This window comes from Rattus norvegicus, chromosome 8, assembly GCF_021556685.1.
Source record: "Rattus norvegicus strain SHRSP/BbbUtx chromosome 8, alternate assembly SHRSP_T2T, whole genome shotgun sequence".
NCBI lineage: Eukaryota > Metazoa > Chordata > Mammalia > Rodentia > Muridae > Rattus > Rattus norvegicus.
In genome coordinates, this window is record NC_141541.1 from 7,691,669 (window position 1) to 7,705,130 (window position 13,462).

Consider the following 13,462-nt stretch of genomic DNA (forward strand, 5'->3'; position numbering starts at 1 on the left):
GAAACCTCGTATCTCCCCCATTGACACACCTCTTGCATAAGGCTACCATTTAGTCCTTCCCAGATTGTTATACCAACTGGGGACCAGGTATTCAAACCTTTCCCAATTGGGGGGTGGGGATGTCATTCTCAGTCAGATCGGCACAGCATTTTTTTTTAATATTTATCAGCACAGTTATGAAATTAGGATCTCTACAAATAATATTTCTGTCTCTCCTGAGTTCAAAATAGTCCCAATTCCCTAGATTTGCCTTTTAATTTCCAAGCTGGCATAATTACTCCAATTTAGGGAACAGTCTCTGTCTTTCTGTGATTTTTACCACAAAAATGTAGGTTTGGCTTTTTGACTTTGTATGGCTTGGATTTTGGATATTGCTTCCTTGGTCCCCTTTTCGGTATGACTCTGATTTGACAGATTTCTCCACAGACCAATACAAAATCAATGGTGGCAGTGGGCCTCTCATTTTCTGTGTTTGATGTAAATTTTTTAAGTCTAAGACCTTGAGCAGAGTATGTTGAGAAATTTTAGTTTTGATCACAGATATAATTAATTTGCCATTGGGGAAAAAAACTGAGTTATATGTAAGAACTAGCCAATGTATAAAATTTGAACCACTTTACAACCTTGTTTTATTTCTTTCTGTATCTCAGCTATACTGTATATGTTTTTATTATGAAAGTTACATAATATCTCAGCAGATAAGTAGTATGCCATATAGTTATTTTAAATGTTAAAATAATTCCTTAGGATGCCATTAAATCTTATAAATGTATCCTAAATTAAGTAAGTAGTAAAAAGGCATGTGTTGGAAATAGTTCAAATACTTCTGTTTACTTGTGCTTCTTTTTTTTTTTTTAATATTTTTCAGGGCTATGTTTGAAGTAAACATGAAAGAAAGAGATGACGGAAGTGTTACCATTACTAACTTGTCCTCCAAAGCTGTAAAAGCATTTCTTGACTATGCCTATACCGGAAAAACAAGAATAACAGATGATAACGTGGAAATGTTCTTCCAGTTGTCATCCTTTCTTCAAGTTTCCTTCCTGTCCAAAGCTTGCAGTGACTTTTTAATAAAAAGCATCAGTCTGGTCAATTGTTTGCATTTGTTATCTCTGTCAGACAGCTACGGCTCTGCCCAGTTGTTCAGTCACACTTTATATTTTGTGCAACATCACTTTCATTTGTTGTTCAAATCCAGAGACTTTTTAGAGATGAATTTTGGAGTGCTGCAAAAGTGTCTGGAATCAGATGAATTGAATGTACCTGAAGAAGAAATGGTCCTGAAGGCTGTCCTCACATGGATTAAATACAATGTAGAGTCCAGGCAAAAGCACCTGCCTCACTTGATTGCAAAAGTAAGATTACATCAGTTATCTGAGGCCTCACTTCAAGACTGTTTGCTCAATGAAGAGTATTTACTCAAAAGCACAAACTGTTTTGAGACAATCGTGGATGCTATTAAACGTGTGCAAGGTTCTAGTGGCCTCTTTCCTGATGCTCGACCATCAACAACTGAAAAATATATATTCATCCATAAAACTGAGGAAAATGGAGAAAATCAATATACATTTTGCTATAATATTAAAACTGACTCCTGGAAAATATTGTCACAATCACATCTGATTGATTTGCCAGGATCTAGTCTGTCTAGCTATGGAGAGAAAATATTCTTGACAGGGGGTTGCAAAGGAAAGTGCTGTAGAAAGGTTCGACTTCATATTGCAGAGTCTTACCATGATGCCACTGACCAGACCTGGTGCTACTGTCCAATAAAAAATGAGTTTTTCTTCGTTTCAACCATGAAAACCCCAAGAACCATGCATACATCAGTCACGGCTCTCAATCGATTATTTGTTATAGGTGGAAAGACTAGAGGATCCCAGGACATTAAAAGTCTCTTAGATGTTGAATCTTATGATCCACTGTCCAAAGAGTGGACATCAGTTAGCCCTTTACCCAGAGGCATCTATTACCCAGAAGCCAGTGCATGCCAGAATGTCATTTATGTCCTTGGATCTGAGGTAGAGATTGCCGATGCTTTCAATCCATCACTTGATTGCTTTTTTAAATACAATGCTACAACTGACCAGTGGTCTGAACTAGTAGCAGAGTTTGGGCAGTTTTTTCATGCTACTTTAATTAAAGCTGTCCCAGTAAACTGCACCCTTTATATATGTGATCTTTCCACCTATAAGGTGTATAGTTTTTGTCCTGATACTTGTGTTTGGAAAGGAGAAGGCTCTTTTGAGTGTGCAGGCTTTAATGCAGGTGCAATTGGGATTGAGGATAAGATTTACATATTAGGTGGAGACTATGCACCAGATGAGATCACAGATGAGGTGCAGGTCTACCACAGTAGTAGGTCAGAGTGGGAAGAGGTGTCACCAATGCCAAGAGCTTTAACTGAATTTTACTGTCAGATCATTCAGTTCAACAAATACAGGGACCCATGGTATTCTAATCATTTCTAAAAGTAATATTTGCATGAGTGCTCTAAAATTATGCCTGGTACAATTGGTTAAAATTATATTATTATATCTTAGCACAATAAAATGCTCCTTCTATTAAAGAACAACTATCGATATATGCTGTCCCAGAAGTTTAAAATATGAAATACATTTTGCCAACATTTTATTGAATATAAATTCATCTTGAATAATCCAGAACATGTAATATTTTCTTGTGTAGATAAAAATTACAGATTTATGCCTGTTAAATCTATAAAAGGATGGAAAATATTAGTGTTCACAAATGTGTACTTTATAGAAGGAAAAATTTTTCTGAAGTGAAAGTTGCTTATATACTGCATATTATATGACATGAAGATAAATTAGAAATAGATGAGAAATTCACATTGTACACCGTAGGTGTAAGAATTGAATTCCTACTGTTTTCTGCTTGCTGGTTAAATGGTTTCACTTCACCTTTGTGTGGCTAGAAATTTGCCAAAATACACTTTTTCATCCTTCTGGTCAACACACCAAGAATAGTTTGGCTTTACTATTATTGTGTATAATATTATGTACATGCACTATATCTTTTTTACTAAGAAGGTATTGGAGCACATTAAATTGCTAAGTTGCAGCTAATTTTTTTTTAAATTTCTGGTTCTATTTGTTTTCACTGTCATCTTGAGACTTAGCTTTAGTTACAACTTGGCACTCATTTTCTGGTTCACATTTAATAGATTTAAAATCGTTTTACATTTTTTTATTTAACTATCATTCTAAATTGCACCAAGCCTGAGTGTTATCTTAACATATAACTCACTGAGTGATGTCCTTACAATGTGAAATGATACTTTAAAAATACTTTTTCTACAATATTAGTGTCTGTTCCCCAACATAAATGATATAGAAATTTCTACCTTTAAGAAATTGGTCATTATTAAGTCGGCATAGCAAGTAGTAGGTTTTCTTGTGGTTTATTTTTTATTCATGTTTGTCATTATATTTTATTTCCTATTCCATAGCCCTCTCCAATTGCCTCCAAGTCCTGTTCTAGCTTTCCTGCGGGAAAGTCTCCCTTTTGTTTTCAGTTTACACCCATTCTGTAGTACTCTCTTCTCCCTTAAAATTGCTTCCTTCAGAGCCATCTCTCTCTCTCTCTCTCTCTCTCTCTCTCTCTCTCTCTCTCTCTCTCTCTCTCACACACACACACACACTCATAAACATATATATATGTAATGTTGCACACATATAGAAACATCTAGATTTAGTATGAGAGAAGAAAACATACAATATTTGTCTCTCTGGATTTGGCTAATTTTACTTTCCATATTACCTCTAGTTCCATCCATTTTCATACAGTTGCTCTGATTTCATTCTTGACAACTGAGTATAATTTCATTATGCATAGACCCAATATTTTCTATAACCATTCATTGTTGGTCATCTAGACTGGTTCCTGAGTGCTGTGAACAATGTAACAATAAACAGAAAAGTTCACTAATCCCTTATATGTTTAACCTGGAGCTGCAGTGAGATTCCAGGGTTTAGCATATAGCATGGGCGCTAAATTTAAACCATCATGTTGTTTTACAACTTCAGCAAAATATTCCAAGTTAATTAATCGTGCAAAGAAATGATAGAACTTTTGATATCAATAATTTCAAAATGTATGTTTATGTCAGCTTTAACGAGAGAATAAGCATCCTTGTTTCTGAAAAAAAAAAAAGTTGTTCTGCTGTGCAAGAGGCATGCTTTAATTGCTTGAAAAGATATTGGCATTTTAGGTTTTAAGACCACTGATTTACATCTCAGAAATCATATAGTTTGCATAACTCAGAATTAGTGTCATTTCCTATGCTACATTTGTAAATCTTAATTTGTGGTAACTTTGCAAATAAAATTTACCTAAGTGAAAATACTTTTACACATGAAAGTATGAATTTTCAGGTGTATTTTCAAAATCAAAGTATATTTTCATGCAGCTTCAAAATCAGACTCTCAGATGTCAGTCACAGAGTATATTCTTTTTAAGCTCACAGACAGGGTTCTCTGCTCTTTCTTTTATGTACTTAATAAAAAGAAAGCTCAGTAGATGTTCCTCTGGCATTCTTAAAGCCAGTAATGATGAGTCACTTATATGGGGCTGTTAAGTATTTCTTAGTGCAGTGTGTTTAAATAATAATGTTAATAAATCTAGGAATAAACCATTTCTTCCAAAAAGGAAAAACAGAAGCAAAAACAATCCCCTCCCAACAGTGTTACATTATCAAATCCTCTTCTTTTTTTGCTATTCTTGTTGACCATTGGCTTATGGTAGTGTCTCTTGACATATCCTTGTTATCAAGACCCAACTGGCTCCATCTACTTGGGATTTGTTGCCTTTACTTATGCTGGTTTTTGGCTTAGTTCTATTACTTTGTTTGCTTTTTAAACATGTTCATTATGTTATTGTGAAGAAAATACTATATCCAATTATAAAGCCCATTTCCTTACCACCACAGGCATAGGCTTAGTTCCACTAATGTCAAGATGCCATTTCATCTAACTTCACTGATGGGGGAAAATGGTCCTATGATTAGCATCTCCAGAACCACACTGGATCCATGACTAAGCCAGTTACATCTCTGTCCCATGGCTAAATTAGTACATCCTGTGGTCTTGCCAGGCACTATGACCTTGTTACCTAAGAACAGCATTTATCACTGTGGCTCTCTGCATTCTGGTTTTCTAACATGCAAATTTCTGTGATCTCTGAAGTCTATTCACAAATATGGCATCTTTTTATGACATCTCTCAGTTTTTTCTTTCTTCTTAAATTCTGTTTTCCTTTCCTTATGGCCTGTACTGAGTACTACAGTGTAACAAACAAAATACTGAAGCACACTACTGAGACTGTTGTCATTCCTGTGGGGAAAAATTTTCTTAACATTTCTCCATTACATTTTGTCTTGTTTTACCTCATTAGAGTATGTATATAGAAGTATTTGAATATTATCTCCTGAATTTGAAAGTATATATATATATATATGTATATATATATCTGTGTGTGTGTGTATATATATGTATATATATATAATTATTAAATATAGAAAAGGATTAACATATGAAATGAATTCAAAGTTAATGGACATTCCTGTAGTGATCTTCAAACCTGAGTTAAAATGTGGTCCACCTTTGTTCAGGTAGTGTCTTAAGGAAGAGTAGTTGCATAATCAAAATTGTCTAAAATCCCATAACACTTAATTCTGCATTGGTATAGACTATGCATGAAAACTGGGTTGTTTGAGGGCAACCACAGATTGAAACAATATTCCGTTTTTCGTATACTAAGAAAAATTGAATATATGTTCATTGTGTTTGGCTCAAGTTTGCATTTGACAACCAAGTCTAATATACAATTATATATCTGTTTAATATCTTGATAATCTGAAGCAATAAATTTTGTAGCAATTACATACATACTAGAATATAGAGTGTTACTTTGGGATCATTGTCAGATTGATCGAATCCATTGTTCTGTGAGCTTCACTCTTCTGTATTTGAAATTAAAATATAAGTTTAAGAAATGTCTCCAAGAGAGCAACTCCAAAAGGTAACCCTTCACAGTAAGATCTAGACTTTACAGGAAAGCATGTTTACATTCAATATAGCATTAGTTGAACTTTATAATCTCTTTAGGATGAAACTATTACTAAAACACTTTAACTTCTGATTTTAATTGTTTTACCTTCTTGAGACTTGTTAAAAATAGGACTTGATTTTATTGAAGGGAAATTTTCTTCCCTTCATCTCTTACTCCTTTTTTTTATTTTCTTCTATCATTCTGGAAGAGCTCCTAACTGAGTAAAAACAAAGACCAAATCAAAAACAAATTCTATGAATTTTTATCTCCCTGACATGGTACTTACATAAACAAAGGTGGTGATAGCCTATCTTTATATTTAAAATTTAAAGTGTGTTCATAGATTACATTTGATGGCCTAATGCCTATTCAAATTCATACCAAAATTTAATCAGGATGATAATAAGCATTAACTCTCTTAAGTTACAGTTGTACATTCAAAGTGAATGTAATCTTGGAATAAAATATGGTGTTGAAAATCTTTCTACCTTAAACATTTTGGCCACACGGTTTTTGTCTTACAGTTTATAGTTCATTGCTTTCCAAGGTAAAGAATTACTATACTGATTCCAAGTGATTACCTTTGAAAGTTCTGCTGACACTGAAAGTAACTGCCAACAGTAATGTGAACTTCCATACTTGATTTCAAATTGTTGTTTCTGCATGTCAGTCATTCAAGTACTTGGAACAGTACCATGTTTCTTACTTTCACAAAGTACATCCTCATTTTCCTTCTTATTTAAGGGCTCAACACTTTGACTTCTGCATCAGTGGCCAAGTTACATTTCTCTTTATAAGGTTGCCACAGAGACTTTCTCTTCATTGTGGTGCTGTGTTGTTGGGTCGAGCCTAGCAAACTTTGTAGAATTTTTCATGGGAGGATTTTACCTAACTTTCTAGTGCTAGTGAACTTGGGGATTCAAAACATTTTATTCTGGTGTAATTCTTTGGGTCTTAGTAGTCTCATAGAGTCAGAGCAATGGTTCTAACCTGTGGGTCACCTAAGACCATTGGAAAACATAGATATTTATATTACAATTCATGATAGTAGGAAAATTGCAGTTATGAGGTAGAAGCAGCGTTAATGACAATATTTTATTATTAATGTTTTCAAATTTTTAAAATACTTTAAAAAATCTTTCAGAAAGTCTATAAAAACTAGAAACCATAAATAGCAATTACATCATTAAGAGGACAATTTGTTCCCAGATTGGTATAGACTACCCTTATGATGAGAACAGTCTAAATGTGGACAGTCATTTGTGCTATTTGTCCAGTTGGATATAGTAGAATATTTTCATAAAACATGACCATAATTCCATAATTATCAACTGTGAAACTTTATTCACCTCATTACCTTTGAGAACACTCCCAACCATACAGGTCTTAAGTAGCTCAATGAATTTTGTACTGTTCTTAAGGATAACAAAGCTGCTAAAATAACTCAAAAAGGCAGCCATCTATTAGCAAGTATCACACTAAATAAATATTTCTTTATGATTCTCCTCTACTTGGAAGTTCACAGAGATTGAGATGTATCTTCACCATTTCAGGTTCAGTAATTAGCACAGTGCCTGTTATAGAAATCTGTCCCAGAAGCTAATTCTATTAGCAACACTTGAACCAAGATGTAATTTTCAGTTACATCATGACTGAGTATGTCTGATTCTTCCATACCTTTAGCCAGTTGTTTTCTTAAGGTGATGTTATAGCTTCTAAGTAATTTCTCTACCTATTTTTTCTAGCAGTTCATTATTTATTGTTCAGTAACAATAACTTTTAATCCTATGTTTCCTTTAAGTAGCAATAATGGGTAAGACACTAAGTACAAATGTCATTAATGCATTTGCAACCCCCATTTTTTCATTTTTATTGGATATTTTCTTTATCTACATTTCAAATATTATCCCCTTTCCAGATTTCCTCTCCTGAAAAACCTTATCCCATCCACTCACTCCCTGCCTCCATGAGGGTGCTCACCCACCCACCCACTTACTCCCTTCTGCCTCCCAACCCTGGCATTCCCCTACACTGGGGCATTGAGGTTTCACAGGACCAAGGCCTCTCCTCCCATTGATGCCCAATAAGGCCATCTTCTGCTACATATGCAGCTGGAGCCATCTGTTGGTCTTTCTTATTCTTGAGCTTCATGTTATCTGTAACATGTCCCTGGGAGCTCTGGGGGGGGGGGGGTCTGGTTTGTTGATATCGTCGTTCTTCCTATGGGGTTGTAAGCCCCCTCAGCTACCTCAGTCCTTTCTCTAACTTCTCCATTGGAGATCTGGTTCTCACTGCAATATTTGGTTGTGAACTTCTACCACTGTATTTGTCAGGCTCTGGCAGAACCTCTCAGGAGAAAACTATATCAGGCTCCTGTCAGCATGCACCTCTTGGCATCCCCAATGGTGACTGGGATTGGTGACTGCTTGTGAGATGGATCCCTATGTGTGGCACTCTTTGGATGGCCTTTCTTCAGTCTCTGCTCCAAATTTGTCTCCATATTTCCTCCTACAAGTATTTTGTTCCCCCTTCTAAGAAGTACTGAATCATCCACACTTTGGTCTTTCTTCTTGAGCTTCATTTTATCTATAAATTGTATCTTGGGTATTCTGATGCAATACCCATTTTCTAAGTATAATTGCTTCAGTGATTTTTTTTTCCACTTGAGGTAGGTAATGCCCAATGCTATTACACAGATAACTTATTTCCTTTCTCTGATAGTGAAATATGAGGCCCCTGCCATATGGTATGAGAAATAAAATGAGGGAGGCAGGGGAAGAAAAAAAGAGAAATAAAATGAACATATTTTTATGTTTGTATTAACATTATTATGCAGTAAAACATCACAGTTCTATAAAACGTTAATTTATTGAAATGTGTCACAAAAATATGTTCTATCATTATCAGAAATAAAACAAAGAAAAGTGAATGCCAAGATTCTTCTTAACTCTTTGCAAATGTTCTACTGATATACAACCCTTATAGGTTTCAGATTATTGAGAATATGGCATTTGAATGGGAGGGTTTTAGAAACTCCCTCTGCTCCAGAAAGAACACAGCAAATATCCATTGCCAGAAATAACGAAAACAGAACTATTTTGCAAATACACAGGGTCAGCGGCTGATGAGCTCTGCCTCAAGGAATGCTAGTCCTATGCTATTTTCATAGAACTGTCATCCACTATATTGAATCCTTGTTCCCTAGATAATGATTCTATTTGGGGCTTGAAAGGACCAGTCATTGTAAAACACATAAGGTCTTGTTTGTGCTCACAGATAAACACTAGAGAAACCAGAAATGTTAAACACCAGACTTGTCTCTACAACAAAATGATGTGTCAGTATATTTTCCACCTCCGAAAGCTGAGAGTGGATGTAGTTAATAACCTGGTAACCTTTTCTATCTGTAGGACCTGGCCACACCTGATTCTCCTAGACTATTAACGTTTATCCCAACCTCTTCCTCTCTAGACCTTTATCATAAGCATTGCTTTTCAGTCAATAGAACCCATCCTTAAGAGAGATATCACATGTTCCTTATAGACTGGTGACCTCTACCTCATCAATATGATGGGGACCACAGCAGATGTTTGCTCCTAAGCTATAAAACTCATTTGCATGGTAGAGGCTACATGTGCTTTGCAAAAAAAGTGCTTTTTATGTAGCCTCGCCTTAACATTTATTGTTCACATATGATTGAGATAATTGTTAGCAGTAAAAACTTTTTCCCAAAAATTTACTGTATATAAATATCTCTAAATAAAGCTGCCTGGTGACCAACTCTAGATGTTTGAAGCAGTGCTGGTCATGTTGAAGTGGAATTCCTTCTTGTCTGTCATGATCATTTCTTTATGGATAGTATGAATTTGCAGGGACCCCCACAAGTGCATCTTCTGATTGGGACTATCCTTTCTCATACTACAAGCTCATACTATAACGTTGGCAAAGAGAGCCAAAACCTGAGAGTCTAAATGGAATTTCAAAGAGGAATTTTTTTAAAAATACTAGCATTGGGAAAATGTTATCTGAGTTCTTGCTTCTATAATTTATTTTCTGACAACACCCCTATCTCTCATGTTTTTAGTTTTCCTAAGTGATGATTTACCATTTAAAAAGAGACCTTGACTTCTAAACTTGTAATTCAAACAACAAATAGTTTTTCCCAAACAGTTCTCTCTCTCTCTCTCTCTCTCTCTCTCTCTCTCTCTCTCTCTCTCTCTCTCTCTCTCAAAAATAAAAAATCCACTGAACCCAATTAGTGCTGCCTGTATGCTCATGAGCAACCTACCAGTGCCCACACTCATAAAGGAAAAATGACCACCTTCACCCAGTAGCATCAATTGCTCTTCTTGTGCAGATAATCATAGCTGCAGTGAGTTCCTGCATGCAAGCACCATGTCTCCAGCTCTTACATTCTTTGTGCTTTCTCTTCCACAATGTTCTCCAAGTCTTTTGAGAATTGGTAGTGCCTAATTTAAAGCTGCACTCTTATTCTCAACCCTTAGACCTGTTGTAACTACTGCCTACTGCAAAAAGAAACTTCTCGGATCAATATTGAGAGCAGCACTGATCTATTGGTATGAACAAATACTTAGATAACAACATGTATATATAGCAAAACAGCAGTACTAGGTCCCTCTACTTGAGCTGTGGGCTTTTGGCCAAGTTTATAGTCACAGGCATGGATTACCTCCTGCAGTTGGTTACTGTCTTAGTTAAGGTTTACATTAATGTGAATAGACACCATGACCTAAGCAACTCTTATAAAGGCAAACATACAGGGGCTGGCTTACAGTTTCAGAAGTTTCCTCCATTATTATCATAGCAGGAAGCATGGAAACCTGCAGGCAAACATGGCACTGGAGAAGGAGCTGAGCATTTTGCTTATTGATCAGAAGAAAACCAGGTCAGACTGCCACACTCAGGCAGGTACAAGAAAGCTCTCTTCTGCAAAATGTAGAGCCTGATAGTAGCTAAAAAGTAAAGAGTGCTCAGTATACAACCCACAGTCCATCAGAAGTTTAACAAGAAGGAAGGCCCAAGTGAGGATGCTTCAATCTCATTTAGAAGGGGGAACAAAATAATTATGGGAGGCAGAGAGAGGGATGAATCTGTTTGGGGTAAAAAGGGGGAAGGGGAATGCTGTGGTTTGCCCTGGAGTTACCTGTATTTTGATGCTAATTTCACTGCCCCAAGGATGTCTGCCTAGTCACTACTAAGGAATCAGGTGACTTCAACGGAACCTTCTCCCCATTAAATTTGTAAAATACAGGTGAGGGGCAGGTACAAAATAGAAGGAGGCCTGTCATTGGAGGAGAAGGAAGGATGGGCAGGAGAGAAGTTTGAAGGAAGAGGAGGAGACTAGAACAGAAAGGAGGAGAGAGGAGGGAGGAGGGAGAAGCCGTGGCAGGACAATGGAGGCTGACATTAAGATTCTGCTCTGTGTATTTACAGGTTGTTATTAATGTTCTTAAGGGATGGATGGTACCGGGCTTGGTATGTTTAAGTGGGCAATTATATCTTATCAATTGGGTCAAAGATGATTGTGTTGTGTGTTCTTTTATGTGATGGTTTGAGTGTAGGAAAGGGTGCGGCGGCAGGAGACACTGGGCTGCAGCAGAGTTGGGATGTGTTTCCGCCAAGATATCTAGCAGATATCTTGGGGCACTGAGGTGTTGAACCTAGCAAGGTAAAAGACAACCATACTTTTTTATTTTTTATATTTTTACAACAACAGGGGAGAAGGGGCAGGATCAGGTTTGTGGGCGAGGAACAGGAGAGAAGCCCAGAGGGCCAGGAGAATGAATGGAAATACCTTGTGTCTACGGGTATGGGAATTGGGGGACACTTTAGAAAGTCCCAGAGACCTGGGATGTGAGAGACTCCTAAGACTCAATGGGGGGGGTGACCTTGGCTGAAATGACTAACAGTAGGGAAATGGAACCTGAAGAGACCACCTCCAGTAGACAGACATGGACCCAAGTGGAGGGTCAAGGTTACCCACCAACCATCACATTTCCTGACCCAGAGTTATTCCTGTCTAAAGAAGTGCAGGGACAGCAATGGCGTAATGACTGAAGGACAAGCCCAACTTGGGATCCATCTCATGGGGGTAGGGAGACACCAAAGCCTGACACTATTACTGATGATATGATGTGCTTACAGAAAGGAGACTAGCAAAGCTGTCTTCTGAGAGGCTCTACCAGCAGCTGACTAAGAAAGCTGTAGATACTTACAGCCAAGCATTAAATTAAAGTTGGTACCCCTATGCAAGAATTAGGGGAAGGATTGAAGGAGCTGAAGGGAATGGCAACCCTTTGGAAGAACAACAGTCTCAACTAACTCAGACCCTTGGGAGATGCCAGAGACTAAGTCACCAACCAAAGAGCATACACACCAAAGGGCACACAGGGGCTGATCCAACACCCCTTACCCCCCCATCCTCCCCCCACATATACAGCAGAAGAATAAATAAGATTGATGAAGTTAAAAAGTGCATGTTGAAAGGGACTGAATATAGACCTCTCCTGAGAGACACATCCAGAGCATGTCAAATACAGAGGTCAATGCTAGCAACAAACCACAGAACTGAGAACTGGACCCCCTTTGAGGGAATTAGAGGAAGGATTGAAAGAAATGAAGGGGCTTGCAACCCCATAAGAGCAACAATGCCAACCAGAACTTCCAGGGACTAAACTACTACCCAAAGACTATATACGGACTGACGCAGGGCTCCAACTGCATATGTAGCAGAGAATAGCCTTGTTTGGGCACCAGTGGAAGGGGAAGTCCTTGGTCCTGCCAAGGTTGGACCCCAGTGCAGGGGAATATTGGAAGGGGGCGGTAAGGGGAGGTGAATGGGGAGGAACACTCCTATGTTGGGGGAGGAGGGTGGGAGTTTATGGACAGGAAACTGGGAAAGGGAATTACATTTGAAATGCAAATAAAGAAATGTGTCTAATTAAAAAATAAAATTTCAACACACACACACATACACACACACACAGAGTATCAATGACTGACTAGATTTGGGAATGAGAGAGAAGTAAAATGATAAAGTGACTTATTTTTGTCCCTCAGGAAAAGCAGTATCCAGAGCTTTTAAAAAGTGGCTTGAAATAAGTTGTTACTTCAGTCAACAATGCAACAAAATTAATTTAGTTTTCTTCATAAAACAGGGAAGACGCACAGCTTTCTTCATGGTATAATTTAAAATAATGTCCAAAGGTCAGAGATATGAATACAAATAAGTGTAATAAAATGGCCAGCAGAAAAATCAAGTAATACACTTATTAATAAATGATTCAATAGTGTGTAATTAATGACAGAGAAATGTTCCTTTTCTATGTTTCTATCTAATGTTGTCTCCCTTTCCTCATGATTAAAGCGA

General features: G+C 37.1%; 1 protein-coding gene across 15 annotated transcripts in view; it reads left to right on the forward strand.

Moving 5' to 3' along the window:
- Kbtbd3 (kelch repeat and BTB domain containing 3) overlaps window positions 1-9,857 on the forward strand; it is a 30,757-nt gene extending 20,900 nt beyond the window's left edge. For 11 of the 15 annotated variants that reach the window (XM_087561633.1, XM_087561634.1, XM_087561635.1 and 8 more), the window contains one exon: window positions 869-3,089. In XM_087561633.1, coding sequence (XP_087417759.1) covers window positions 869-2,471 — 1,603 coding nt within the window. In that variant the 3' untranslated portion in view covers window positions 2,472-3,089. 15 annotated transcript variants of the gene reach the window in all.
- The last annotated feature ends 3,605 nt before the right edge of the window (window positions 9,858-13,462 follow it).